The sequence below is a fragment of the Chlorella variabilis genome, assembly GCF_000147415.1.
Source record: "Chlorella variabilis unplaced genomic scaffold CHLNCscaffold_10, whole genome shotgun sequence".
Lineage (NCBI taxonomy): Eukaryota > Viridiplantae > Chlorophyta > Trebouxiophyceae > Chlorellales > Chlorellaceae > Chlorella > Chlorella variabilis.
In genome coordinates, this window is record NW_005435078.1 from 312,986 (window position 1) to 340,071 (window position 27,086).

A 27,086-nucleotide genomic window follows, 5' to 3' on the forward strand; every position below is an offset into this window, starting at 1 on the left:
CGCGCGCGCCGCACTGGGGCTGCACCCACCGCTGCTGCCCTGCTGCATGAATGAAGGCCGCCCTCGTGCCCCCGCCCGCTCCTTGCCCGCGCCTGTGCAGGTGCACAGCCTCAAGCCCAACCCCAAGTCTCACATCCAGGAGGGCTGGCGCATCGCCGACTTCTTCTCCCACCACCCCGAGGCCATGCACATGGTGAGGCAGGGCCTGCAGACCCATCCGCCGCCTGCAGACCCATCTGCCGCCTGCAGGCAGATGGGTGCGGGCAGCGCGTGGATGGGTCGCCGCCTGCCCGCCCTGGCTCTCACGCCTGCCTGCCGCAACCCCGCCGCCTGCCCGCCACCTGCCCGCCACTTCCCGCCACCTTCAGTTCACCTTCCTCATGGACGACTGGGGCGTGCCACGCGACTACCGCCACATGGAGGGCTTTGGGGTGCACACCTTTGTGCTGGTCAACAGCCAGGGCAGGGAGACCCTGGTCAAGTTCCACTGGAAGCCAACCTGCGGTGAGGCAGTGACCGAGGCGAAAGAGGGGTGGCAGGGGGCGTGTGTGGTGCAAGGGTGGGCCTGGGCGGGGGCGGGGTGCCCCAGGCCAAGTTCCGCTGGAGGCCTGCATGCGGCGGGGCGGCGGGCCTGGGGCGCCTTGTGGTGTTGTGTCTGGTTGAGTGTCCAGCAGCCTGCCAGCCTGGCTGCCTTTCCGTTTTGCTAGGGCCTGCGATGAGGGACCCACGCCCGCCTGCCTGCCTGCGCTCTGGGTGCCCCCGCAGGCGTGGAGTTCCTTCTGGACGAGGAGGCGGTGCAAGTGGGCGGCAGCAACCACAGCCACGCCACGCAGGTGGGCGGGACGCCGGTACCGCGCACTGCCGTCGCCGTGGCACGTGGAACAGGACCTGGGGGCACATGATGGGGAGCGGCAGGAAGGGGCAGGCGCAGGCTCTCTCGCTGCCCATGCTGCCTGTTGTGCCTGTTGCCACAAACCGTGCCTCTTGTTCCTGATCCTGGGCTGCTGCGGCACTGCACATCGTACCGCAGGATCTGTACGACTCCATCGCGCGCGGCGAGTACCCCGAGTGGCGCCTCTTTGTGCAGACCATGGACCCTTCGGTGGGTGGCGGGGCCTCAGCGGGACCCTACCTGCCTGCCTGCCTGCCTGCCTGCTGCACGTACGCCTCCCCCTGGCCCCACCTTTCCCTCTGTCCCCCACCTTCCCTGCCACAGCGCGCCGACTCGTACGACTTTGACCCCATGGATGTGACCAAGACCTGGCCCGAGGACGTCTTCCCGCTGCAGGCACGCCCGCCTCCCCCTCCCCTGCCTTCCTGCCTACCCGCCCCACACCCTGGGCCTGCCCGCGTGCCGCGGGCGCCCACGGTCCCAGCGTCGCCAGCGCCTAGCTCTCCCAGCCCTGCCTCAGTGCCTCACTCCCCTAGCCCTGCCTGCCCCTGCCTGCCTGCCTGCCTGCCCGCAGCCCGTGGGGCGCATGGTGCTCAACCGCAACCCAGACAACTTCTTCAACGAAAACGAGCAGCTGGCCTTCTGCCCCGCCCTCATCGTGCCGGGTGGGTTTTTGTTTTTTCAACCGCGGTGGCAGGCACGGCATTGATTGAGGCGGCGGAACAACGAGCCCGGCTGGTGCCAGCTGGCGAGCGCACGCGCCGCCACCCCCACACCTGGCTTTTGCCCGCCCACCGCATCACCCGCTCGCCCCCGCGCCTCCCTGCCCCGCCCTTTCCGCCCTCCCCCTGCAGGCATCGCCTACAGCGACGACAAGCTGCTGCAGACCCGCATCTTTTCCTACCAGGACACGCAGCGCCACCGCCTGGGAGGCAACTACCTGCTGCTCCCCGTCAACGCGCCCAAGTGCGCCCACCACAACAACCACCACGACGGCGTCATGAACTTCATGCAGCGCACAGAGGAGGTGCGCCGGCGGCGCGCTGGGCGGGGCAGGATGGGGTGTCGGGGCGGGCTGGGCTGGGGGATGGTCGCGGGGCGCGCTCCGCCTGCCTGGCAGGCTCGATACTGCTGGCGGGCCCCGCGCACCTGCCCTCACCATCACCTGCTCTCACACTTTCCTCCCCCTGCCTCCCTGTCCTTTCCACCCGCCTGCCGCAGGTCAACTACTTCCCCTCCCGCTTCGACCCGGCCCGTCACGCGGAGCAGTACCCCATCGTGTCCCGCCCCCTGGCCGGCCGCCGGGAGCGCGGTGAGTGTGGTTTGGCCGCTGGAGAGGCATGCCTGCAGCCGCCGTCGGGGGCGCAGGCTGGGGCGCGGCTCCCGCGCTGCCTCGCCTGCCGCTGCTTGGTCTCGCTCCCGACGCCCATCCCATGAGGCCCGCCTGCTTCCCTGCTTGACGTTGCCTCGCGCCTGGCGCACCTCAATTCTTTCACCGCCTCGCCCACACCAGCGCCCACCACTGTGCCTCCTGACTGTATCACCTGGCTGCCTGTACCGCCCCGTGCCGCCCGCACTGACTGTACCGCCTGGCTGTCTGTGACGCTGCGTGCTCCCCGCAGCCGTCATCCCCAAGGAGAACAACTTCAAGCAGCCCGGGGAGCGGTACCGCAGCTGGGATACCGCCCGCCAGGAGCGCTTTGTCACCCGCATCGCAAACGAGCTGCTGCTGCACCCGCGCACCACGCAGGTAGGGGTGGAGGGAGGGTGGAGGGTGTGGGGCAGCGCGCGTGTGTTCAGCCTGGAGGCGGCGTTGCGGAGAGAGAGGGGGGGGAGAGAGAGTGTTGTGTGTGCGTGTGTGTGTGTGTGTTGTGTGTCTCTTGAGCCTGTCGCGAGGGCGCATCTCCGGCTGTGTGGCAAGCCGGTGTGTCGGAGAGCTGCAGCGCTGTGAGGCGCTGCCACGCCACGCACGCCCCGACCCCAGCACTCGCCCGCTGCTGCCGACCCCTGCGCATTGCCCCTGCCCCCTGCAGGAGATCCGCCGCGTGTGGCTGGGCATGCTGTCGCAGTGCGACCAGAGCCTGGGCCAGAAGGTGGCCGCCAAGCTGCAGGCCGCGTCGGCGCTGTGAGGCTGCCGCCGCCGCCAAAGCCTAGGCCTAGGCTGCGGCTGCGGCCCCAGGAGCGTGTCTCCAAGGCGGCTCCCTCCCAGCCGCCGCAGCGCTGCGGGGCTGCCAGCCAAGGCTGAGGCCAGCCTGAGGCGGAGGCTGAGCCCGCCGGATGCCTTTCCCTCCGGCGCGGACGACTTTGCATCGCAGGCAGCACAACCGCAACCCTCTCGACCCCTTTGAGCGTGCTTTCCACCACCCCATGATACCAAGTAGCCCAGTAGCTGTGCAGCAGCCATATTCACTGCTGCCGCCCTCGCCCCGCCGCCTGCCTCTACCCCTCGTCCCGTGCTAGCGTCCCTAGTGTGTGCACGTCCCTACCCAAGTTTTCCCACCTGTCTGCCATGTGCCGGGCAGCCATTTTTGCGGCCCAGTGCAGCCAGCCGCCTGCGCAGTGCCAGCCACGCCGCTGCGCATGATGCGTGCGTCGCGTTTGCTGCGCGCTGCCAGGCGTGCTGCCCGCTGGCCACCCCAGTTTTGCTGTGCGCGTGCCGATTCAGCAGTTCCCAAGTCCCTTCCAAATGAATATAGCGTTCTAATCCAATACATGTAACGAATGTAGCGTGACGCAAGGGACCTTCAGCTCCCGGGAGTGCGTGGCAGCTGTGGACTCAGCGCAGCGAGTGCAGCGCCGCCACCGCCGCCAAGCTGCCGGCCAGGAGGGCGGCCGGCGACAGGGCGCGCGCGGTTGCTGCGCTGGCGCGTTTGAACACGCTGACCCAGGCCTGCGGCTGCACGCCCAGGATGTAGCTTGTGGCCTCGGTCAGCTGCAGGGCAGGCAGGCAGGGCGGGGCAGGGGAACAGGTGGGGAGGCGAGGAGCCACAAGGTGGCGGCTGATCGCCCGGCGCGCTGGGCTGAGCGCCCGACGGCGCTGTAGGGGGCTGAGCGCGGCACAGCCTGCGCCCCTGGAAGCCTCGCCGGCTCTCGCCTCCCGTGGCAGCCACAGCGCCCACCGTGAACTGGTAGATGCAGTCGATTGTGAGGGTGCGGATCTGTAGGGTATTGGCTGTGCCTCCGGGCGTGACGACAAACGGAGTGGTGGGCTGCCTCAAGGGCTGCCCCGCGTCAGCCTTGAACACGCCCGTGGCCTGCTGGTTGTCGCCGCTGGCGTCGGTGCTGATGGCGGCAAAGGCTTCGGGGCAGCCCACCATGGTGCCGTTGAGCATGGCCCAGCCCGGGGCGGGCGGCAGCAGCTGCAGCGTGTCGCCGCTGGAGCGCAGGCCCAGCCGCCCCGCCTTTGCGCACGCCGCGATTGACTGGCTGTCGCAGGCCGCGCTGCCCAGCGTGTTGGTGTACTGCATGTAGCCGCGGACGCGGAAGTCGCGCATCGTGGTGGCAGAGGCCTGCAGGGCCAGGCGGCAAGCGAGGAGAGGGCGGCAGACGGCAGCGGCGGCGGGCAGGCGGGTAGGCGGGGCTGGGTTGCGCGCTGGCGCCGCGCTGATGAGCGGACGGGATGAACGCTCTGGACCAGCGGAAGCAGGGGCGAGCCGCAGGCAGGGCAGCGGTCTCGCATATCGATGTTTGACGGCCCGCACCTGCGATAGCAGGGCCAGCAGCGATAGGAGCAACCCATGCACCCGCATGATGTCGTAGCTCAGGGAGTTTGAAGGTCCCGCAGAGAATAGCGAAATGCACGGTTGGTCTGAAGGCGCCGGCGCCAACTGTGCACAAGCCTAGCCTTCGCACCCTTGAGCAGCAAAGCATCGCCTTTGTCTGCGCTTTTATAAAACTGCGGCAATATAGTTGGTTTGAAAGGTCAGGCATTGTTTGCTGCGATTGTGCCTCGTCCGGCACGTGCTTCCCGGCCTGCAGCCCTCGGCAGCCTGCCCCTTGCGCACTTGTTGCCGGAAAGCTGCGCTGCGGAGGCGAGGCAAGCAGGCGGGCCCTGCACGCTCACCGCCGCCCTCAGCCTGCCGCATCACCCGCCGCCGCCGCCCCCGCCCCGGAGCAACCACTGCAAGCTGGCAGCTCACTCTCCCTTCAACCCATGCCACACCCACCCTGCCAACACACGCAGCCACATGACGAAGTCAGGCCACATGACGAAGGCAGGCCACATGACGAAGCACCGTCAAGCAGAGAGAGCGCGCGACGGCGCAAGGGGGCGGCGGCCCGACGGCACCGCGGCCACCCGCTTGGCAATTCGCGTGGCCGAGCTGCTCAGCTGCATCCCACCTGCCTTCCCTGCTGCTGCTGTGACAGCCACACCAGCTAACACACTGCCCTCGACAGAGCTTTGGAGCCCAGCTCTCCCGGCAGCAGCGCCCATGCAAGATCCAGCCCTTCCATGCAGCACAGCAGCGCCGGGCCCGTGCCATATGCTGCCACCCCTTGAACCCAGCTGCCCCGGCAGCCCCAGCAGCCCCAGCAGCCCCAGCAAGGGCCGCCGCCTGCAGCGCAGCGTGCGACACAAGGCCCGGGCGGCGGTGGGGGTCAGGCATGTGCCGCCGCCGCGCGGCCGCCAGTGGGGTGCCTCGCCACAGGTTATCAGCACCGCAAGGAGCACTCCCTTCAAGGTGCCCTCTGAGGAGGCTGATGCAGCGGGGAAACCACGGTGTGGCACCCCCGTGCCGGTGTTATCCAGCCCTGCAGCGCCGCCGCCGCGCAGCCCGACAGGGACCAGGCCCTGCAGCCCTGCAGGCCCAGCGGTTGACCAGGTGGGAGGCCAGCGGTCACCTTGCACCCCAGGCAGCCTCCCCAGCCTGGCCCCGCCGGCAGCAGTAGAAGATGGCGCGGCGACGGCGGCGGCGGCGAAAGCGGCACCAGGCAGCGGCAGGCGGCCATCCTCCCTGGCAGCCCATCTGCAGCAGGAGCTGCTCGCTTTGCTGCGGCGGCAGCGCAGCTACGTGGGCGCGTGGCGGCAGGTGCGACGGTGCCGCGCAAAATTGCTGCTCAGCCGCTGAGTTCTACCCAGTTGCCTGGCGGCCTGGAATCCCCGTCCAGTCCTGCTGCTGCTGCTGCTCAGGCCGTGCCGCCATGTGTTCCCTGGCCTCGCGCAGGTGCACCTGCGGCAGATGCAGGGCCTGGAGCAGCAGCTGGTGAAGCTGGAGGCGCGGTGGCGGCAGCTCCCGCCGCCGCAGCCTCGCACGCGCCGCGGCGCGCCGCCGGCGTGGCACGGGCGCGCGGCAGCTGCACAGGGCAGCAGCAGCGGCAGGCCTGCCACCACGCTGTTGCCGCCGTTGGCGATGGATCCATCGGAGCCTACCCTGGGAGGAGAGTGGCTCTCGGAGGGAGAGGCCACGCTGTGGGGGCCACCCCAGCAGAGCATACCCCAGCAGAGCGGCGGCAGGCAGAGGGGGCAGGCCAGGATGAGCGGCGGCAGCTCGCCGCGCTCGGCGCCAGACGGCGGCAGCTTCCGGCTGCCCTCGCTGCAAGCTGACCCCTGGTCACAGCTGCCCTCCACTCCAAGGCTGCGGCAGGTGGCACCCGGCCAGCTGTGCAGCGCGGCTGTGGCAGCTGCAGCGGGCCAGCGGCAGTGGTGTGTTGTGTCTCGGCAGGACCTGCCACCGCTGCCGCCGCCGTCTGGAGTGGAGCGGCAGGCAGGCAGAAGCCGCACCCCAGCTGCCGCAGCTCCCCACACTGCCGCAGGGAAGCCAACAGGGGGTCACAGCAGCCCCAGCCCTGGCCCCAGCACCAGCACCAGCCCCAGCACCAGGCCCGGCACAGCTTTGGAGCGTCTGAAGCTGGCGCAGCTGCACAGCTCTCCCGCGCCCTTCAGGCGCCACACAGCCACCGGCAGCGCTGGGGCTGGCCAGGCAGCGGCCACAGGTGGTGTGGGCCCCCTGCCGGGGGCCAGTCGTCTTCCCGATGGCAGCAGGGAGCCAGGGGGCACCCCAACCTCCTCGCAGCATCGGCAGCAGCAGCCTGAGGGTCCTGGCCAGCAGGGGCATGCGGCAGGTGCAGCCGCCTCCCCAGCTGGCGCGCTGGGTGCGCTCAAGCTGCGGCGGCTGGCATCCATGGCGGGCCAGCTGACGACGGGCGGCCTGCGCCCCGCCACTGCGCCCTGCTGACGCCTGGCATCCTGGCGTGACTTGGCTTGCTTGTTTACTGTGGCAGCCGAGGTAAACAACAAGTATTGTAGCACCAATGCATCAGCAAACAGCCTTGTAATGCAGCCAGGACGATGCCGGTAAACATCAAACAGCGGCAGAGGTCCAGCTGCCACGGCCAGCTCAAGAGTCGAGGCCCAGATCTGGTACCGTGACAAGCGCCTGCCAAGCTTTCCCACCCGTACCCTTCTACCCACCCAACTCACTCCTCCCTGGCTGCCAGCGTGCGCTGCAGCTGCCTCAGCTTGTCGCCGTACTGCCTGCTCCACGCCCCCGGCACCAGGCTGGAACAAAACATGACGGGAGTGATGTCTGCAGGCGCGGCACAGCAGCAGCGGCGGCAGCGGCAACGCTGGGGAGTCGCGAGAAGGTGCTGCAGGACGGGTCCTCGATCGGTCGGGCATGCAGAGCGGCCACAAACGGCGCCGCCAGCGGCACCTGCGCTGCGGCGTTCACCTGCGTCCCGCGTGAACAGGCGCTGCGCCCAGAACTGGTGCAGCTGGCCCGAGCGCTGCCGCCACTCCGCGCCCGCCAGCTCGTTCACCTGCAGCCAAGCAGCCGCGTGCACGCCGGGGAAGGCAGCTGGCCTGAGCCACACGCCAAAGGAGGGCGCCCGCCCTCTGTGACGGATCATTGCAGGCTGCCCTTCTTCCCACTGGCTTCTTGGCAGTGTCAGGGTGATGGTATGCTACCGGCTGCATCCATATCCACGCGCACCTGCACCCCCAGCGTGCTCCCAAACTCCCGGAAGGCCAGGCGCCAGCCCTCCGGCTGGCGGAAGTAGCCCTCGCCCCACAGCTCCTCCAGCGCCGCCAGCGAGCGCTGCACAGCAAGAGGGCTCGGCGGCGGCCAGGAGGCCAGCGGGCACAGCACGTTTGCACTAAGGCTGAAGTGAGATGATGTTGTGGTGGAATCTGCCGGCAAAGTAGCACCAGGGGCTGCGGCAGCCCCTGGTGCTGCTGGCAGCCGACAAACTCGCAGCTCAGAACAATTGGTGCCACCTGCTGGTCACAACAGTCCACCGGAACTGGCCGGAAGGAGAGCAGACCTGGCAAACGCACCTGGGTGACCAGCTGCGCCCAGGGCTGGCCGGGCAGCCCCCAGTGGGCCAGCCACAGCGCCTCACCCAGATCCAGCGGGTCGCTGCTGCGGTACCTGCAGTACAGTCGTGCCATCAGGCACACCAAAAGAAGGCCCGGCCCTCACGAAGCGCCGGCGGCGGCCGGCAGGCTTGAACAATGGCACAGCGCAGCGCAGCAGGCGCCGCCCGGCCCAGCCATCGTGGAGTTTAGCAGCCGCAGTACACTCCTCCTCAGGCAACAGGGCCATGGCAATGCAGGCAGCTGGACTTGTAGTACCATACTTCAGCACATAAATAAAGCACTACCGTGATAACTCACCAGCGGTACTTGCGCTCCACCATGCGCTCCATGTCGTCAATCTGTGCAGCCAGCACCGACGGGTCCCCCGCTGCAGGCAGGCAGGCGCTCCGTCGTAGACAGCAAAGCAGCAAGCGGGGCAGACATTCTTCAAGGGGTTGCGCCCCTGACGTGCAGCCCTGGGGGCAGAAACCTGCTTGCACACGCAGCGCAGAAGCAAAGCACTAGCAGGCAGGGGAAGGGCGGGCAGGTGGGCAGGGGGCAACGATGCGCTGGCTGCCGGAGCCCTGCAAGGGGTGCCCACCCGTCTCCTGCAGCAGGCGGTAGGTCACCAGCCCATCAAATGGATCCAGGTTGCCTTCGCTGTTCACCTGCGCCGCCAGAGGCAGCAGGGGGAGGCACACATGAGGCACATGCGAGAGCTCAAGCGTGCAGCGGCGGGCTCGGGGAGGCGCTAGGACACCTGCCGACCCGCCTGCCTGCCCGCCGCCTGGATGGCAGCTGTCCAGGCACGCGCTCCCTGTGCATGTGCCTGCCATGCTCCTGGCTCCCTGTGCCGCCGCCGCGCTCACCAGCGGGCGAGACATGTCGATGCTTATCTTCCACCACATGCGCGGCTCGCGGCCGCCGCTGCCGTCCACAAAGTGAGGGTGGGCGGCCTCCATGAGCTGCACGACATGCGCAGCGTGCACAGCACACAGCAGGCGGGCGCCGATTTGATCGGTGCATCGAGTCGATGCACACACACACACACAGGCAGGCTGAGCTGATGCGCAGGAGGAGCAGGAGCAGCGGGCAAACAGGATGGATAGGAACACCTGCCAGGGACAGTGAGGCCACACTACCTATCCGCACCCGCAAGCAGGCCGCGCACCTGCACCGCCCACCGGTTGTACTTGTCGTCACCCCTGGCCAGGCTCATGCGGTTGAGGGCAAAGCCCCACTTGGTGAGGTAGTGGAAGTCTGCGGTACGGTGGGACAGTACCAGTGGATCAATGCAGCAGGACAGTTGTGGTACAGCAAGTCAGTGAAGAAGTGAACAGGGGGTGGCCTTGGCTGGCACCTCACACTGGCCGTCGCCGTCCGGATGCCCCTCCCCATGCGCTTTGCCGATCCTCAGCCCGCCCCTGCGTGCAGCAACAGCACCAGGCTGCTCAGCGGGTTTCAAAGCCCGAGGCACGGCAGGGCAGCGCCTCGCAGCTGGCGCCGGCAGCCCCCAACCTGCTTCCGCTCCGCACCTGGTTGGCTCCGCGTCGGTGGCACCACCCAGCCGCCGCTTGCCATCTCGTGTCTTGCCCAGAGTGTCGTGCACGGCTGCAGGCGCGGTGCGAGCAGGCGCAATGCGGGGCACGCATGGTAATGCTCCGGCACCATCCCCACCACCTGCTGGACTCTTGGTGCCTCCAGCAGCCCCTGGCATGACCAAATGGCTCCAGTCAAGCTCTCACAATGCGCCGCCCAACCGACCCGTGATCAGCGCGGCGGCTTGGTCCAGATACACCCTCTGACCGGTCTCCGCTGCAAGAGTTATGTAGTTGACCACGCCGAATGCGTCCGTCCAGAGGTACCTGCAGAGAGAGAGGCGGCCGCGGCAGTGTGAAAGTCTCTCCTGAGCAGAGCGCTTGCTGGCGGCGGCGCCGCCGTGCCTCCACCTGCTCTTGTTCTCCGCGTATGTGCGCGGCCGCCAGCTCGCCGCGTGACCAGGCTCAGATGCCCCATACACGTGGTTTGCCACCGCCCCAGCCGCGTGCAGCCTCCCTGCCGGCGTTGCAATATCCCTCAGCGCAGAGGCCAGGCTCGTCAGCCCCGCCATGGCCTTGTGAACATCACCGATCAGTTTTATAGCGAAAACAAAGAGCAGATCGGTGACGCACGAAGGGGTTTGACGTTTCCAGAGGACGATGACCTGGCGGGCGCGGACACTGCGGGCGCTGAAACTGGGGCAACGGACTTTCATTCCCGCTGCCCTGTGAGGCATGAACCTCGCTGCTCTATCGTCCCTCTCCCACACTGCGTCCACCCTGTTGCATTACACCTCCGCCTCCGCCAGCGGCAGGCGGTACACCTGGTAGTGGTGGTTCAGGCTGCGCTGGGCATGCAGCCTGAAGGCGCCGCCCAGGGCGCCGTACCGCCGATCGGCGCAGCAGAACACCACCCGCCGCAGCCGGCTGTGCACCAGAGCCATGGCACACATGGTGCAGGGTTCACGCAGCACATAGCAGTCATAGCCGGTGCAGAGGTAGGGGCGGGGGCCGGGGTCGGCAGCAGGCGCTGCCGCCCGCTCGGCAGCGGACGCCTCTCCCCTCAGCGCCGCACGTGGCTGGCTGCCTGCTTCTTCTTCTGCTGCTGCTGGTGCGGCTAGCCGGCCTGCGCCATTGTCCGCTCGAAGAGCAGTGGCTGCGCTACCATCCCTGGGCTCGTGCTGCTGCTGCTCTTGCTGCTGCTGCTGCCGCCTCGGCCGTTGCAGGTGGTTGCCATTCTCGGCAGCCGCATGTTGCACGTCGGCACACCCCTCCAGCCGCCGCCGCTTGCCGTCAGCCGCTCCCGGATCGCCGCAGGCAGCGCCCCCTGCCACCTGCTGCAGCTCCCCGGATCGCTGCCCCGCGCCGACGGCCGCCTGCTCCGCCGGCCACGTGCGCAGCTGCCAGTCTGCCGCCGCCGCGACCGCCGCAATGGCGGCGTGCTGCAGCGGGTGGCGGTGCGTGCAGTCTGCCGCCTGAGCCACCACCGTGCCGCGCTGGGGGTCCACAATCAGGCAGGCGTTGGCCACGCCGCCGGCATCTGCATTATGGCGGGCCAGCTGCCAGGCAGCCGCCATGTGGTGCCGCATGGCTGCCGCCTCGGCGGGCGGTGGCGGCGCTGCCGCCGCCACGGCTGCGGGGTCTGGCGGGCGCCAGTTGAGCGGCCAGTGCTGCGACCACTCATCCAGCTGCTCACGCGTCGCGGGCGCATGCATGGCCACCTGCGTAACAGGGTGCAAGCCGAGCAAGGGTGCGCAGGTTGCCTGCAGCCACAGTGGCGGGCCCATCGCACCATCACTGCCAGCACCAGCACCAGCTGGGCAAAGCACCTGGCGCCGCACCACAGCGCCTCACCTGCACGGTGAAGGGCTGCAAGCCGTGCTGCCGCACAATCTCCGCCACCGCGGGCGGCAGGGACGGCGGCTGCTCGCCAGCAGCGCTGCCTGTCTGCTGCCGCCCGCCGGCCTCTCCATCCTTCCCCAGCTGCTGCTGCTTCTGCTCAATGTCATCCTCAACCTGCTGCTGCTGCTGCTCCCAATCCACTCGGCACAGCAGGATGTGCAGGGCGAGCGGGGAGGAGTCTATGCGCTTGCGCACCCGCTTGACGTGTTGGAGGCCCGTCAGCGGCGACGCCACCGCGAGCGCCTTCATCAGCGGGCCGCCTAGCCGGGGATCCACGCTGACCGCTTGCATCTGCACCAGCTCCAGCACCGGCCCGGTGCTGGCGGGCACCGGGACAGGCTGTGCAAACTGCGAGCTGCCGGGCGGCATGCCTGCTGCTGGGCGAGCGCCGGCGGAGTGCGCTAGGGATTGCGGAGCAGAGGACCGATTTACGACAATCGAAGGCATGCCGCCGTTTATCCTGCTTGGGGCGGCGCGCTGGGACCGCTGTGGCGGGGACACATTTTTGCCTCATCTCCCGCTGCTGAAAGCCTCCACTGATTCAGCCTTCCTTTCTCGGCAGGGATGTCGCACGATGGGCCCATCAGCCAGCCAGGGATCCCGCTGGCAGGCAGTGCGAAGAGGCGGGCAGCAGCAAGGCGGCGGGCGCAGGCCGGGCGGGTGGAATGGGAAAATCACAGAGACAGGTGTCTACACTTCCTGCAGCAGGAAGCCTTGCCGTCGACGGAGCACTGGGGCGCAAGCCAAACCTCTCCTCTTGCACTTCGTTTGCCTGGTCCAAATCCTGCTGCTAGGCCACTCCCGCCATGCCAGGTGCTCTTGCATGCACCTGCCGCCGCCAGCGAGCTTTACACCGCAGCGCACATCGCAGCCCCTGCCGCTGCTGACGCCGCTCATGTTGCGAGTGGGGCAGCAGGCAGCGGTCCGAGGCGCGTCGTGCTGCGTTGGGGGTGCGCCGCCGCGCTACGGCGGCGCACCGATCTGGGCTGCCACCTCTGGGTGCTGCTCCAGGTACCGCGCCACGCTGCCCTCATCGTTCTCCACCAGCACTCCGTTCTTCAGGCAGCTGGTGGCCCCCGCGATCCTGAGGTGCAGCTCCCGCTGCGCATCCACCGCCGCACGGTCGCCTGCAGGGCGGGGCGGGGCGGGACGGGGCGGGATGGACAGCCGGGCAGAGGGCAGGGCCAGGCTTAGCTGAACCTTCCAGCTGCGGGGCCGGCTCTGCCGGCAGGTGCTGCGGTGCGAGCAAGGCAGCTGTCCGGGGCGGCTGCCCGGGGACCGAGCTTGCTCCCTCGCTCACCCTTCCAGCCCACGTGGCGGGCCAGGGACTGGGCGCCCAGCAGCCGCCCGGCGTGCACCCGCACGTCCGTGTCCTTGTAGCGAGACAGCTCTGGGAAGCTGTTGATCATTTCCCGCCACTTGCCCACCCCATACCGCTCCAGGCCCTGCAGGAAAAGAGAGCAGGGCAGCGGCAGCGAGGCAAGGTGGGTCGCGACGCTGGAAGCACAGCTGTCGTCGGCTGCCGGCAGCTCTGGCGCCGTGCCATGCAATGTCGGCATCGTGGCTCAGCGAGCCGGCACCGCGGCTTTCAGCCACCGCACTGGGCATGCAGTGTCCGGCGGCGACTGCCAGTCTCTGCCAGCCTCTGGCACACGGGGACGCACACAGGCTGCCATCAGTGCCGCCCGGCCGCCGCGTGCCCCCACCTTGTAGAGCGCCTCCTTTTGTGCTGCGCCCCACTTCTCGTCGTCCTTGAGGCGTATGATGATGTTCTTGGGCTTGAAAAAGTCCTGGTCCACCTCGCCGTCGGCCTTGCACATCCCCTCGGGGCTGAACGCGCTCCTCATCTGCTTCACCCACTCCAGCCGATCTGCAGCCTCTTGCTGGTTGCCATGCGGCGGCGCCGCGTGCTGCTGTGGCCCCTCCGCTGCTGTCGCCATTGTGCCAGCCGCTTGCGTGTTGAACAGCGAGCGTCGCGGCTCTAAAAGTGATCACATGAATCGAAAGTGCGAATCAAACCAACAGTGTCGCGTTTGGGGTCCCTGGTGGGTTTGAATTGGAAAGCCGCCGCCACCCGCCTGCTGCCGGCCTGCCCCCAGCCTGTCTGTCGCCTGTGGGGAAAGCGGGGGCACAATTCACTGATTGCATCACTGACAGTATGGGCAGTTTGTGGCAGAAAAAACCATGCCAGCGGACGGCACGCAACGGATCAGGCGAATAGGCAGGCGGCAAGCAGACGGGCGCCGCCGCAATGAATGCCCCGCGGGCATGCTATTGGTACAGTGCGAGCCTGGAAAACTGGATCTCGAGAAACAGCGGCATGCGTGTGTGTGGCCTGCCCAGGACCAGCAGGCTGGCGCCTTGCGGCTAGCTGGCACCAGCATCAGGGCAGGCAAGCGCCCAGCTGGGTCGCAGCCGAGGGAGGCGCGCCCCCCACCTCCTCCATCACTCCATCTTGATCGCTGTGACCACCGGCCCGTGCGCCGCCGCCTCGGCTGCCCCCGGCAGCGCCATGGCCGCCGCCACCGCGGCCGCAAGGATGCCCTTTTCGATCTTGAGCAGGCGCGCGGCCACGGTAGGGCGCGGCCCCTTGGCGGGGTCTGCGATGATGGCCTCATCCTCCTCGATCGTGGTGCGGTACCGCGACTGGCGCAGCCGCAGGTGCGTGATCAGCTGCGGCGGCACGGGCGGCGAGCGCGCGGCGGCGCCCGGCGCGTCAGTCCACTGGCGGCGTGTGGGCTGGCTCGGGCAGCCACCCGCCACCCGCCGGCCTGTTGCCGGAGGGCTCCGGGCAGCAAGGGAAGCTGCGTCCTGTGCCGGCAGCCTGCCTCGTGACACACCCTGTACTGCTCCGCTCCGAAACACATAGCATAGACATGCGCCATGCGCTTCGCACCCAACCACACAGCACAGACACGCACGACACATATGACACAGGCCCGCCCCGCTCAGCTGCCTCACCTGGTTGAGCACGGTGAGCTCGTTTTCAGGCGCCACCGGCCCCGCCTCCTCCTCCCACTTCACCCCCTCCACATCCGCCTCCCGCGTGGAGTGGACAAGGCGGAGGTAGGGCAGCAGCTGGGCGGGCAGCGACGCCGCCGCCTGCAGCTGGAAGGTCTGCTGCGTGCTGAGGCCGCGCTCCGCCAGCCGGTCCCGCTTCAGGCGGTACAGCGGGTCGTCGCTAGGGATGGTGACTGCGACAGGGGGGAGGCGGGGTAAGGTCAAGGTGGGAAGGAACCTGCCCAGTCCTGTGCGTGGGCGTGCGTGTGGTGGTAATAAGGTGGCAGGGTGGAGTGGGGATGGGGTGGGGGCTGGCCGGGTAGCTGAGATAGCGGGCAGGTCTGCTGGGTGGCGGCGGCAGACAACCAGAACAGAACAAATCCCAAAATAACTCAAAAAAGGGGCACTCACTGGACAGCGGCAGCTTGTCGTAGGGGTTGCTCTCATCCACGATCCCGTAGTTGATGAGCAGGCGGCTGTTGGGCTGCGGCCCGCACCACGCCAGCACAGCCTCGCCCGGCTGGTAGGCGCGGTCCACCGCCAGCCGCACCTGGCCCGACAGCAAACAAGGGGGCAGGTGAGGCAAGCAAGTCAGTCGCATGGTGCGCAACGGCAAGCCTTCTGGGGAGAAAAAGGGAGAGGTGGAAGTGGAGGGAGTAGGGAGCGGCAGGCGCGCGTAGCGCAAATCAGGGCTCTGTTCAGGGCTGCCGAGGCGCACCTCGTGGCTCTCCGGATCGAATTTGAGCATCGCCTTGGCCGTGCTGCTGTAGGTGAGCAGCGGCGGGCCCATGGGCACCAGCGCAAAGCGCTTGCTGCAGCCGGGCAGGCAGGCGGGTAGGCAGGGTGCGGGGTGGAGGCTCCAAAGACCACCCCAGTAGGCACGCACTTGCTGCAGCCATCAGCATGGCCCCGCTGGGCTGCTGCACCCCAGCCGCGGCATCTCCAGGCAGGCATGCTGCCAGCGCGGCGGCAGGCAGGCAGGCAGGCAGCCAGCTTAGGTGCCAGCGGGCTCACCCAAGCGCCACACCCTGCAGGTGCACCACCGAGGACTGCACCGCGGTGAATGCCTGGCGGAAGACGGGGAAGGAAAACTGCTCGGTGGGCGGCGAGAAGGGCTGGCGGTTGAACAGGCTGCAGGGGCGAGCGCGCAGGGGGGCAGCGAGCGTGGGGTGGTGAGCAGGCGGCGCATGGGATGCTGCAAGCAGTGAGCCGCTGCGGCGTGCGGGGCTGGGAGCGGGCGGGAGGGTTGGCAAGGCGGGCGGCGGCTGGGCCTTGCAGCGCAGGCAGGCCGGTGCAGGGGCGTGCTGGCTGCACGCAGCGGCTCATGCGGCACAGTACACGCCCCGTACCGCACCTTCCCGCCAGGTACCACACAGTATCCAGCTCCTCGTACTCTTTACGGATGCCCTGCAGCGCGCAGGCAGGCCACAGCAGGGGGCGACGCGGCTCAGCCCCAGCAGAGGCGCGCAGGTGCGCAGAGCTGGCGAAAGCCGCTGCTGTGGAAAGCGACATGCAAGGGAGCTCGCCAGCTGCTCCCAGCTGCTGACCAGCTGAGGCAGGTAGGCAGGCAGGCAGGCAGGCAGGCGCGGTCCCAGCCGAGGGCAGCGGAGGATGGCGCCCACCTGCAGCCGCGCCTCAATCTCTCCCACCACCGGCGACCCGGCCAGCAGCTCCGCCGCCTGCCCCTCGTCCCACAGCAGCGGCGACTTGGCGCCCTGCAGGCGGCGCACGCCACGGCAGGCAGGCAGGAAGGGCGAGGGTCAACAGGCAGGGAGCGCGGGCAGCGTCGGCGGCTGGGCCCTCGTGCACGCGCGCCTTCAGCACAGGCAGCTGCCTAAGCTGTGAGCCAAGCTGGCACAGCCGCAGCTCGGCGTAGGGGTGCCGCACCTGGGAGCCGCGGCCCTGCATGCGGTCCAGCTCCTTGATGAAGCTGGAGGAAAGAAAGGAGGGAAGAAAGGAGGAGGAAAGCACGTTGGCGCTGAGGGACGCGGGGCAGGCGATGCGTGCGGCTGCGGCGTTGCCGGCGCCAGGCAGCGGGCAGCCGCACACGGCTGGCATGGAGAGGGAGGCCAGTTCACGCCCGGCCCATCCCATCCCAGCACAGCGCAGCGCAGCGCAGCACAGCGCAGTAAAGGCAGAGCATCCGCCGCGCCCTCGCACGCGACACGCTCCGCACGCACCGGTACCAGCAGCCCTCCTTGCCCCGCTTCTTCTCATAGGCGAGGTACAGCGTGAGGCAGGCCAGCTCTGCGGGCGGGCGGCAGGAGCGTTCAGGGGTGTGAGTGGGGGGTGGCTAGGGTCGTGCGTTCCGGCAACTGGAACACCCGCATGTGGGGTGTGGGTTGGGTGCTGGGGAGACGGGTAGATGCGGTCACGGGCTGGAAGCACGGTCGGCACGCTGCCTGAATGCCGGCCGTGCCCGGGCCGCTTGCCCCGCCGCCGCCCGCGGCGCGGCCGCGCACCCGACAGCTTGCCGGTGGTCACCAGCTCTGCCAGCGTGTTGTCCTCCAGCACTCGATCCAGGGTGACGATGAGGTGCTCGGGGATGCGCAGCGCGACGTCGCCCGGCTGCAGCGCCTCTGCCGCCACAGTGATGTCAACCTCCGTCCCCTCCCGCACCACCGTCTGCAGCTTCACCTTCTGCTGGGGGGCGCCCGACTCCTGCGGCAGCAGCAGAGGCGCGCGGACGGTTTGGAGGGCCGGCCTGGCGGCGGGAGCGGCGGCGGGAGTGGCTGGCGGGAGCGGCGGGCGGCAGCAAACTGGGCGGCGGCGTGCTACACCGTGAGCCACTGCATCATCTTGGAGGGACGCTCCACGGTCATCTGCGTCGGAGGGGTGGCGTGGGCCACGCCCGCCCGGCGTCGGCATGGTGCAGCGGCAAGCTGCCGCAAGCCGTGGCGAGGCTGCTGTGGTGCGCAAGAAGACTTCGGGAGCGCTGCAGCCCGTATGGAGAGCGGCATGGCGGGCATAGGGCTTGAAAGCCTGCCCGCTCCCCAAACTCCTGGCTGGGCTGCAAAAGTGGGCTTATGAGGTGGTTTGAGAGACAATTTGGACCCGATCCGCCGCTTTAGAGAGCACCACTTCAGGATGGGGCGAAGCGCCAGGCAAGCAGCTGCCGCGCGGCGCATGCCGCCTCGGTTGCTGCCGCGGCCCTTGATGGCTCACCAGGCATGCCTGTCCCTTGGCGCTCTAGTGAACCAGCCACTCACTGACCACCAACCCTCCCACCCGCCAACAAACACGCATCGTCTCCAACCCTGGGGCCGCAGGGTCCGCCGCCGGCTCAAGGTCATGCACTGCAGCTAGGTAGAGCTGGAACACCTGGGGTTGGCGCAACGTCGCAGCATGCAGGCACTTAGTGCTGCGATGGAGAAGGAGCAGCAATGGCATGTGGAAACCAACCGAGTGCGCGGCCAGTGCGGGACCCCGCTTGGCGCCAGGGCTCCTCAGTTTCAGACTATTGGTTTGATTGGTACAAATCTCTGCTGGAACCCATGTCAGTAGATTTTCCTCATGTATCATTGAGCGCACATGTAACGCAGCCCAGCTGGCAGCAACGAACAAACCGCACTGCACGGCGCCGGCGCCCGCCACAATGGCGGCGCTACTGGGGAACCCCAGGAGCGCCGCAGCGCCATTGCGATCGAGGCATGCTGTTGCGACGGTCACCCTCCTGATTCTTGCGCAGCGCTTCTCACCTGCGATGGGCCAGGACGAGCCCACAGAGGATGACCTCCTGGAGCTGTTTCAGACACTCGATGTGGATAAGAATGGATCGCTGGACGTGCAAGAAATGCAGGTAAAGAGTGATAGCTGCCGACAGCGCTTGCCGGACGATCCGCCGAGACAAGGCAGGCTTCTCGACAGCCCTGTCTGAATTGGTGATCAGAGAGCGTCAGGGCAGAGACCGCGATGCACAGCAGCGAGAGGCAGCCGTGCTTTGAGACCCGCCGCCTCCTCCCCCCCATATGTCGCCGGTGCAGGCGGCCCTCCGGCAGCTGGGCCTGCCAGCCGGCGCCTCTTACATCTCTGACCTGCTGACCCAGTACGACAGGGACAAGAACCGGGAGGTCCAATTTTCGGAGTTCAAGAGGTGCGCCAACAAGTTCTCCGTCCCCACTAACCTTTTCAGCTCGCTCTTGCGCCGCCGCCCAGTGCCCTTTCTGAGCCTCGCTCGGCCCCTCCCGCCTGCAGCTACGTTCTGTCCAAGGAGAAGCGTATCCGGGCGGTGTACCGGGACATCGACAGCGACGGCGACGGGCAGCTGGATGCGGGGGAGGTGCACCGGGCGGCCACCGGTGCGCCAGCAGGCAGCCCGCCGCCCCACCTCGGAACACCTCATGCCGCCAGCCGCCGTGCCGCCACGCTGCGCCGCCACGCTGCGCCGCCATGCTGTGCCGGATTCTGCTGCCGGCACGCCGCCGCTGGTCGCCCTGGCACCTGCCCGGCCTGCCTTTCCGGCCGACGCCTTGCCGCTCCGCACCCTGCCGCCGCAGCGCTGGGGCTGAGCGTGGCGCCGGCTGAGGCGGAGAGGATGGTTGCGATGCTGGACAGCAACAAGGACGGTCGAATCAACTACGCAGAGTTCCGGCGCTTCGTGGTGCTGCTGCCCGGTAGGCGGCGGGGGGCCGGGCCGGGCACAGCGCTGCTTGCTCTGGCAGCTCTCGGAACGGCTGGCTTGCTGGTCGGTGGCGAGTGGGCTGGTGCTGGTGCCGGGGTAGGCTGTAGGTGGGCTGGCTGGCTGGCCGGCCGGAGGAGCTGGGCCGCGTGTGGTGCGTCTGCTCCGCGGCATGCACGCACTGAGCGACCGCCCGCGCTGCCGCCCGCTCCGCCGCCTTCTTCGCTCACACCTGCCCGCCCGCCCGCCTGCATGCGCCCCGCCGCCCTCCTCCTGCAGGCGCCCAGGTGCGGCACACCAACATCCTGTCGGCCTGGATCGACTCCGCCTCCTGGCTCACCAGTATGGAATACCGGCTGGGGCACGTGCCGCCCAGCCAGCCCCTGGTGAGGGCAGGGCCCGCCCAGCCAGCCAGCCACTGGTCAGCGCACGATTGGCCAGTGCCCGACTGCTTTGTTGGCACCGCAGTGCTTGGCTGCTGCCAGCCTGCGCATGTGTTGTTGGGGTGCTCTGCTCCGGAGCATGAGGCGTTGGTGCCTGCACCGCCTGCTGGGAGAGCCCTGAGGGTAAGTGCAGGGGAGGCCTCCCTCTGCAAGCGAGGCGCGGCACGCCGGCGCCCGCGCTGCCCCCGCAGGAGCGGCTGCTGGCCGGCGGCGTGGCGGGCGCGGTGTCGCGTACCGTGGTGGCGCCCCTGGAGCGGCTGCGCACCATCATGATGGCGGTGAGCTGTGGGGTGGCGGGGAGCGGGTGATTGGTTGTGGGATGATGGGGCACATGGACCGATGGTGGGGGGCACAGGCGTGCATGGCGGGGAGCCGTGGGGTGGTGGTGGCCTCCACTCGCCAAGAACTCAGATGAGCCGCGGTTTTTGGGGGAGCGGGTGATTGGTGGGGCACACAGGCGTGCATGGCGGGGATCGGGTGATTGGGAACCTCTGGAGGCGCACATGCCCCGCCACCCCTCGTGAGGCCCTCCCGGCCTTGTGGTGGCATGGAATGGGGCGGGGCCGCATGCCTGCCTTCAATCGTTCAACTTGCCTCCTGCTCCCACTGCCCCGCGTGCATGCGCCTGGCTGCCGCGCAGGACCCAAGCGCCACCCGCCTGGGCCCGGTGCTGCGCCGCATGTGGGCCGACGGCGGGCCCCGCGGCCTCTTCAGGGGCAACCTGGCCACGGTGGGTGGGTGGACGACACGTGGCGGTGGCGGTTGTGGGTGGGCGCGCATGGGCTGCCGCCGCCGCCGTTCGGTGCCCGCCGCATCGCCTATCTGTGGCTACTGTACTGCACTGGCCACCTTGGTTGGGCCTGCAAGTGTTTGCCATCTGTACCGGCAGCCTGCTGCAGCCTGCTGCAGCCTGCTGCCCCACCTTGGCCCCCTCCCCTGCAGGTCATGAAGGTCTTCCCTTCCAGCGCCATCCAGTTTGCGGTGAGGCAGGCCTGGGCCTGGGCTGCTCACTCCTTGCCGGCTGCCCGCAGCACCTACCCCCTTGCCCCAGGCCAGCCAGCCTGCGGCAGCACCGCCTGCGCGGTCCCACCATCCTCCGCCTCTGCTCACCAATGCCCTCCTGCCTGCCTCTGCCCCTGCCTCCGCCTCTGCCTCTACCCGGGGCGGATAATGCCTCTCATCTCCTGCCCCGTTCCTGCCCGTGGCTGTTTGCAGACGTATGATGCCTGCAAGGACGTCATGCTCCATTACAGCGGCCGGGGTGCGGCGCCGATGCCGCTGGCTGCACAGCGCTTAGCGTATCGCGGCCCTGTACTGCACCGGCGACAGACCACTGACGCACTGCACACTGCCCCTGCCCAGCCCACCCCCTCCCACCCTGAACACCACACACACACACACCAGCCCCTGCAGGAGCCGGCGACTTGAGCACTTACCAGAAGCTTCTGGCCGGGATGGTTGCCGGCGGGACGGCGTGCACCGCAACCTACCCCCTAGAAGCGCTCAGGCACGTGCTGTACCGCCAGCACCGTGCGGCTTTCTGCGCCACGCATTTGGCTTTGAGAGGTTTCTGCTGGCGGGCCCGGCGGCCCTGGCTCCCCAAGGCTGCTGCCAAACGTCGCCCCAGGCTGACTGCTGCCGCGCCCCACCCCCTCCCGCGGGCGTACTGCTGGGCGTACTGCAGAACCCAGGTCTCTGTGGCGCAGGGCAGAGCCGCCGGCGGGTATCTTGCCGCGCTGCGGGGCACGTGGGCAGGTGGGGGCAGCGGCGCCGCGGTGTGGCCAGCTCCGTGGCAGCCCCGTAGCCAGCCTGTGGCGTAGCCATGTGTGTGCAGGGTTCGCCTGCTATCCATCTCTCTGTTAGCAGTGTTGCCATGCCCTGCCTGCCTCTGCCCTTCTGCCTGTGCCCGTCTGCCTGCAGACCGGGGGCTGCAGGGGCTGTACCAGGGTTACACAGCGGGCTTAGCAAACAACTCCATTGCTATGGCTCTGGCCTTTGCCAGCTACGAGGTGGGGCCCCGGGACAGGTTGCCGTGCTGCCGCCAGTCAGGCCCCTGATTGATAGCAGCCACACATTCGGCCCGCCGCTTGCCTGCCGCCGAGGTGGTTTCTGGCGGCCCGCCCGCTGCACCAGCGTGGCGTCTCCCGACCCGCCTGCGCTCCCACCTGGTCTGCAGGCGCTGTGCACGGGCTATGCCCGCCTGCGCGGCGCGCAGCCATCGGCGGGCGAAAAGGGGATGCTGGGAGGCATGGCGGCGGTGGGCGTCATGGCAACCACGATGCCGCTAGAAAACGTGATGCGGCGGCTGCAGGTGCAGGGCCGGCCGGGCTTCCCCCGCCTCTACTCGGGGCCCCTGGACTGCGCTGCAAAGGTGGGCAGGGGTGGGCGGGGACCGTGCGTGGCGGGCTGCCGGGGATGGCTTGGTGGTGTGGCCGGGAGGCTAGCGGGCACCGGCGCGCTGGGCAGCGGCAAGCAAGCCAGACGGTGCGTCGTGCTCTGCCACAATCGCGGAACGACTCCTGGCCTGCCGCACTGCCTGCCTGGTGTGCAGATGCTGCGGCAGGAAGGCGTGGCCTCCCTGTGGCGCGGCAGCCTTGGGTCTTTTGCCAAAGTGGCGCCATCCATCGCCGCCACCAGGCGAGCGGCCTGCTTGCTGTGCCCCACTCAACCGACCGCCCCTCCGCCATGCCTCGCTCGCTCTACTCACCGGTCCCACGCCTCCACCTGCCCGTCTGCCTGCCTGCAGGCTGCTGTACGAATCCTTCGTGGAGCTCCGCGGCATCGGCGGCGTGCGGCGGTACCGTGTGGGAGAGTGAGAGCAGGCGGTACAGCGGTATTGCGCTGGCGTATCGGGAGGAGCCCTTTTCTGGAATGGGTGCCGCCTCAGCTCACTAGCAGTGACCTGTCCAGGACCCGCCCGCTGGCGTTATTCCTCCTTTCAGTTGACCGAATTGGACAACCTTGTTGCTGTTTACATGTGTCCCCAGCAAACACTTCAATTTTCAGTTGCGATGGCGGCGTGCTGGTATGAAACAGTGCTGATGCTCTCTCAATGCACACAGCTGCGGTCAATTGCGGTCAAGCAGGAGCAACGGGAGCGAAGGGCCTCGGCAAGTTTGTGGGAGAGTGGAAGGGGAGAAAGATGGCACAAAGAGAGAAATGGACAGGAAAAAACCGTGCGGGCAAGCGGCGGGTTGGGGCAGCCTGAATGCGTGTGTGAGCAGGAAAAAACAACAAAGGAGGGAGCAGAAGCGTGTGCAGGCGTGCAAATATGGGCATCGGGTCTCAAGGCGCGCCGCAGCGGGGCAGGCGTTCCGCGGCCGGGCAGGTCCAGCCAGCCTGCGCAGAGCGCGGCTCTCGCCAGGGCATCCCCAGCCGTGCGTGCGGCTGCTGCCGCCGCGGCGGCAAAAGGATGCTGCTCTTCCGCGGGCCGGGCTGCGGCTACCGCTCATGCGAGCGCTGGCAGTCTGGGCCTGGGCCAACGCGGCGCCAGCCTGGCACGCCAGCCTGGCACGCAGCATGGACCCCCAAACCCTCGCACGGCCTGCCTCAGCCCTGGTACTTGCGGAACAGGATGCAGCTGTTGTGGCCGCCAAAGCCGAAGCTGTTGGACAGGGCCACGCGGGTCGTGTCCCACTCCTGCTTCTCCTTGCCCACCACCACCCCCAGGTCCACCGCCTCCTCGGGGTGGTCCAGGTTCAGGTTGGGGTGCAGGTAGCCTGCGGGGAAGCCAGGGGGAAGCCAGGGTGGGGTGGGCAGGTGACGGCAAGTTGGATGGAATGCTTTGGGAGGTCGGGAGGAGCATTGGTAGGGTGGGGTTGGAGGTTTGGGGGGAGGTGGGGGGGTCCAGGCTGGGTGCAGGTGGGGTGGCTTTAAATGAGCACTCGACGGCGGCCGGCAGGGCAGCAGGCGGCACCACACGTGTACAAGGCCAGCCGGCGGAATCCCTCTTGCGCCGTCTGGAACAGCCACCCCTCCCAGCGCGACTGCAACCACCACATACCACCCACCACACACACGCACACCTTCACCCCGCCCCCAGCCACCCACCCGTGCGCAGCGCCTGGATGCTGGCCACCGCCTCCACCGCGCCTGCCGCGCCCAGCAGGTGCCCGATCATCGACTTGGTGGAGTTGATCTTGAGGTGCTTGTGGGGCAGGGCGGTGGTGATGGCTCGGTACTCGGCCATGTCCCCGGCGGGGGTGGAGGTGGCGTGGGCATTCACGTAGCCCACCTGCGTGTCAGGGCCGGGAGCAGGGAGGCGGCATGCATGTGTGAGGCAGGCCGGGCGCAAGGCAGGCATGGAGAGGCGAGGGGCAGGGGTGGAGGTTAGGGTTGTAGGGTGGGCGCGGCCGGAGGAGTCGGGGCGGCGGCTGGCCGGGCCGGGAGTGCCGCTGCAGCCGAGGCGCCGCGCTGCACCGGTGCCGCCGCCACCGCCAGCGCCAGCGCCAGCACGCTTCGCGCCGCACACACACACACACATCATGCACCCCACCCACCCCAGCCACAGCGCACACACACACACACACACACACACACACATCACACCCACCTCCTCGGGCGCCACCCCCGACCGCTCCAGCGCCTTTTCGATGCAGGAGATGACGCCTCGCCCGTTGGGCTCTGGCTCCGTCATGTGGTGCGCGTCGCAGGTGAAGGCGCCGCCCACAAACTCCGCCAGGATGGGCGCCCCCCGCGCCTTGGCGTGCTCCAGCTCCTCAAGCACCAGAACGCCTGCGGTGGTTGGAATACAGGGCGGCGGCGGGGGAGGCGCTCGTGGGGTGGGGTGGGGTGCGTGTGGGGTGGCGCCCAGCGCCCGGCGCGCCCCTCCACGCTGCACACACACGCACACACATGCCCACGCGCACACGCACCAACACACGCGCACGCGCACGCGCACACACCAAGCAAATGCACCAGCAAAACCGCACACACATGCACACACACGCACACTCACACATGCACACATGCACGCATGGCACCTACAGCGCCCCCCACCCCACCCCCACCCCCACCCACCCACCTGCGCCCTCCCCCATCACGAAGCCGTCGCGGTCTCGGTCCCATGGCCGGCTGGCCGCCGCGGGGTCCTCATTGCGCTTGGACAGCGCCTTGCATGCGATGAAGCCGCCGATGGCAGAGGGGATGACCACCGCCTCGGAGCCACCCGCCAGCATCAAGTCTGCCTCGCCGCGGCGGATGTGGTCGGCGGCGCTGCCGGGCGCAGGCGGGGAGGGTGGAAGGGTGAGCGGGCGAGGCAGGGCGAGAGTGGGGCAGCAGGGCAGGGGCGAGACGGAGGGCTGGCGTGTGGCTGCCGCTGGGCGGCACGCCAAGCATATTGAGGAGCAGCAGCGTGGGGACGCCCATGCATCTAGCATCCAGCAGCGGCAGCTCGGCGGCCCTGCGGTCCCCGCCGCTGCCGCCGCCCCTGCGCACCCCCAGCACCAGCCCCACCTGAGGATACAATAGTTGCCTGTGGCGCAGGCGGTGGCTATCGGGTAGTTGGGGCCCATGAACCCAAGGTCCATCGCCAGCATCGCACCCCCCATGTTTTGGATGGCAAAAGGGATGCAGAAAGGGTTCATCTTCTTGAAGCTCTTCTGCAGCGACTCCACCGCGGTGGCAAAGGTCTGCATGCCGCCCATGGCGGTGCCTGCGGGCGCAGGCGGGGCGTGGGGGCAGCAAGGGGGCGGCAAAAGTCAGTGGCGGAAGCAGGCGGAGGAGGCGGCGGGTTTGAGGTTGGGAGCTCCAGGTGGGAACAACCCAGAGAGGAGCAAGACGAAGCACAGAAGGCTCAGCGGGGGCGCAGCCTGGCCTCCCCAGCACCGGCAGCTGGCCGCCCAGGCGCTCCCCAGCACGCCGCAGCTCGAGGCCCAGCATGCCTAGCTGCAGCGGCGGCAGCCGACACACGGCTGGCCGCGCCCTAACGAGCGAGCGCACTTACAACCCCACGCCACCCACGCCAGCAGGCAGGCGGTGCACCTATCAAGATGCCGCAGCGCTGTCGGTTGAGGTCCTGCAACTCGGGGCCCTCCCAAGGCAGCCCCGCATCCTCCAGCGCTTTCTTCCCCGCAAAGATCATGTACCTAATGGTTGGGGGAGGCCAGGGGGGTGGGGCACGCAGGGGCAAGCGTGGTTGGGAGGCAGCCAGGGGCAGCGGGGCAGAGGCAGCGCTGCGCGCCTCGACGCAAGTGCAGGCCCCTGCAGCAGATCGTCGCGCGCAGCGCGGCGTGCGCAGCATGCATGGGACCGGCACAGCCAGGATGAGGCCGCCGCCCAGGCGCAGCGATGAGGGAGGTCGGGAGGAGAGAGGCAAGGAGGCAAGGCGGGAGGAAAGGAGGAAAGGAGGAAGAAAGGAGATGCTGCCGCCGCTCACTCACTTCATGGTCACATCTATCCTCTTCTCCCACTTCTTCAGCACATACCCCTCGCAGTCCAGGCTCTTCACCTGCCCCGCAAACCGCGTGCTGAAGTCCTCTGCAGCGGCAGCGGTGGGCAGGGCGGCGGCGGGCACGTCACCAGGCAGGACGGGCAGGCCAGGCGGGCCGCGGGTGACGGCTTGCAGGACCAAGAAGGGCACGCACGGCTGCCAGGACGCGCAGGTGCAGGGGAGGTGTCCGCCTCCAGCAGCGACCCACAGCAGGCGGCCGCCCAGAGGGCAGGTGGGTGCACACACTGCCATCCTCGGCCCCACCGCCCACCTGTGTCCCAGCCCTCGATCATGCTGATACCGCTCCTGCCCGCTAGCAGGTTCATGTAGAATTCTTCGGGGCTGTGCCCCAGGCTGCTGACCACGCCCTGGCCCGTCACCACGACGCGGCGCGGCGGGGCGTCGGCCGCAGCCGCCGCCGCCGCCACGTGCCGCCGCCGCCGCGGGAGGCGTGCTGCTGGCCGCAGGGCCGCTGCGCAGGGCGTGGGATGGGAGCAGGGACACATAGCACAGTCGGCAGCAGCGAACTGGTGCCAGGTTGCACCTGGGCCAGCGTTCCGACAATCAGCACGCCGGCCGTAGCGGCTTGGCGAAAGCGTCCGGCAGCACCCCGCACCTGTGCTAGCTGCGCTCTGCCTGCCGCCGATCGCGCTGGGCTGCTGCAATGCCCCACACTGCATCACGGCTTGCTGCAGGCTCATTCTGGCAGAGAACCGCCGAGTGGGTGACGCCCTTGGTGCCGGCTCTATCGGCCTGGATGACTTCCAGGAGCCTGGACGGGCCTGGAAAGACAATTCAGACGCCCGGGAAACGCTGGGACGGGGGTCGGGTGCAGGTGCTGCAGCCACCTCGAGCTCTGCGCTGGGCGGGGGCTTCCAAAGCGGTGACCAGTTTCGATCGCACAATGTGGCACGGTCACGAGCTCCGATGACGCTCTGATGCCCAGGAGACTGTCGCTGCCCGGGT

The 27,086-nt window shown here is 68.6% G+C and overlaps 7 protein-coding genes across 7 annotated transcripts in view; 2 read left to right on the top strand and 5 right to left on the bottom strand.

Moving 5' to 3' along the window:
• Window positions 1-3,623, top strand: part of CHLNCDRAFT_57817 (hypothetical protein) — a 5,578-nt gene extending 1,955 nt beyond the window's left edge. Inside the window, exons 7-16 of the mRNA XM_005847495.1 lie at window positions 101-193; window positions 369-504; window positions 766-833; window positions 1,031-1,102; window positions 1,217-1,288; window positions 1,467-1,557; window positions 1,747-1,919; window positions 2,114-2,204; window positions 2,515-2,642; window positions 2,926-3,623. Coding sequence (XP_005847557.1) covers window positions 101-193; window positions 369-504; window positions 766-833; window positions 1,031-1,102; window positions 1,217-1,288; window positions 1,467-1,557; window positions 1,747-1,919; window positions 2,114-2,204; window positions 2,515-2,642; window positions 2,926-3,021 — 1,020 coding nt within the window. The 3' untranslated portion in view covers window positions 3,022-3,623. The remainder of the gene's footprint in view (window positions 1-100; window positions 194-368; window positions 505-765; window positions 834-1,030; window positions 1,103-1,216; window positions 1,289-1,466; window positions 1,558-1,746; window positions 1,920-2,113; window positions 2,205-2,514; window positions 2,643-2,925) is intronic.
• Window positions 3,624-7,309: 3,686 nt separating this feature from the next.
• CHLNCDRAFT_133789 (hypothetical protein) lies at window positions 7,310-10,299 on the bottom strand (the record flags this gene model as incomplete). The annotated part of the gene is made up of 12 exons (XM_005847665.1): window positions 7,310-7,419; window positions 7,564-7,651; window positions 7,825-7,929; window positions 8,169-8,262; window positions 8,508-8,577; window positions 8,791-8,857; window positions 9,059-9,154; window positions 9,361-9,449; window positions 9,555-9,613; window positions 9,725-9,800; window positions 9,954-10,054; window positions 10,139-10,299. The coding sequence occupies 12 exons, from the start codon at window positions 10,297-10,299 to the stop codon at window positions 7,310-7,312; spliced, it is 1,116 nt and encodes a 371-aa protein (XP_005847727.1).
• Window positions 10,300-10,515: 216 nt separating this feature from the next.
• CHLNCDRAFT_133790 (hypothetical protein) lies at window positions 10,516-11,998 on the bottom strand (the record flags this gene model as incomplete). Its single annotated transcript, XM_005847666.1, has 2 exons — window positions 10,516-11,448; window positions 11,582-11,998. The coding sequence occupies 2 exons, from the start codon at window positions 11,996-11,998 to the stop codon at window positions 10,516-10,518; spliced, it is 1,350 nt and encodes a 449-aa protein (XP_005847728.1).
• Window positions 11,999-12,592: 594 nt separating this feature from the next.
• Window positions 12,593-13,569, bottom strand: CHLNCDRAFT_133791 (hypothetical protein; the record flags this gene model as incomplete). The annotated part of the gene is made up of 3 exons (XM_005847667.1): window positions 12,593-12,756; window positions 12,930-13,074; window positions 13,336-13,569. 3 exons carry the CDS (start codon window positions 13,567-13,569, stop codon window positions 12,593-12,595), a joined length of 543 nt encoding a protein of 180 aa, XP_005847729.1.
• Window positions 13,570-14,074: 505 nt separating this feature from the next.
• CHLNCDRAFT_57818 (hypothetical protein) lies at window positions 14,075-17,451 on the bottom strand (the record flags this gene model as incomplete). Its single annotated transcript, XM_005847668.1, has 11 exons — window positions 14,075-14,302; window positions 14,591-14,823; window positions 15,041-15,179; window positions 15,348-15,441; window positions 15,644-15,760; window positions 15,984-16,036; window positions 16,252-16,344; window positions 16,517-16,559; window positions 16,810-16,876; window positions 17,092-17,290; window positions 17,410-17,451. 11 exons carry the CDS (start codon window positions 17,449-17,451, stop codon window positions 14,075-14,077), a joined length of 1,308 nt encoding a protein of 435 aa, XP_005847730.1.
• Window positions 17,452-18,332: 881 nt separating this feature from the next.
• CHLNCDRAFT_133793 (hypothetical protein) lies at window positions 18,333-22,506 on the top strand (the record flags this gene model as incomplete). The annotated part of the gene is made up of 15 exons (XM_005847496.1): window positions 18,333-18,428; window positions 18,613-18,722; window positions 18,824-18,927; window positions 19,126-19,242; window positions 19,527-19,633; window positions 19,882-19,968; window positions 20,331-20,420; window positions 20,633-20,671; window positions 20,906-20,951; window positions 21,104-21,206; window positions 21,375-21,445; window positions 21,611-21,699; window positions 21,867-22,061; window positions 22,242-22,288; window positions 22,437-22,506. 15 exons carry the CDS (start codon window positions 18,333-18,335, stop codon window positions 22,504-22,506), a joined length of 1,371 nt encoding a protein of 456 aa, XP_005847558.1.
• Window positions 22,507-22,647: 141 nt separating this feature from the next.
• Window positions 22,648-26,524, bottom strand: CHLNCDRAFT_31085 (hypothetical protein). Its single transcript, XM_005847669.1, has 8 exons — window positions 26,392-26,524; window positions 26,071-26,167; window positions 25,673-25,776; window positions 25,145-25,343; window positions 24,714-24,904; window positions 24,243-24,424; window positions 23,741-23,924; window positions 22,648-23,409 (listed from the first exon to the last, which is right to left on the bottom strand). Exons 1-8 carry the CDS (start codon window positions 26,444-26,446, stop codon window positions 23,240-23,242), a joined length of 1,182 nt encoding a protein of 393 aa, XP_005847731.1. The 5' UTR covers window positions 26,447-26,524; the 3' UTR covers window positions 22,648-23,239.
• Between the last annotated feature and the right edge of the window lie 562 nt (window positions 26,525-27,086).

Excerpts from the sequence above, each read along its gene's own strand:
- CHLNCDRAFT_31085 (XM_005847669.1), bottom strand. The coding sequence starts at position 26,446 with ATGAACCTGCTAGCGGGCAGGAGCGGTATCAGCATGATCGAGGGCTGG. Across the intron at positions 24,425-24,713 it reads CGTGATGGGGGAGGGCGCAG|GCGTTCTGGTGCTTGAGGAG; the intron begins GTGGGTGGGTGG and ends CAACCACCGCAG. Across the intron at positions 23,925-24,242 it reads CGGGGGTGGCGCCCGAGGAG|GTGGGCTACGTGAATGCCCA; the intron begins GTGGGTGTGATG and ends CCTGACACGCAG.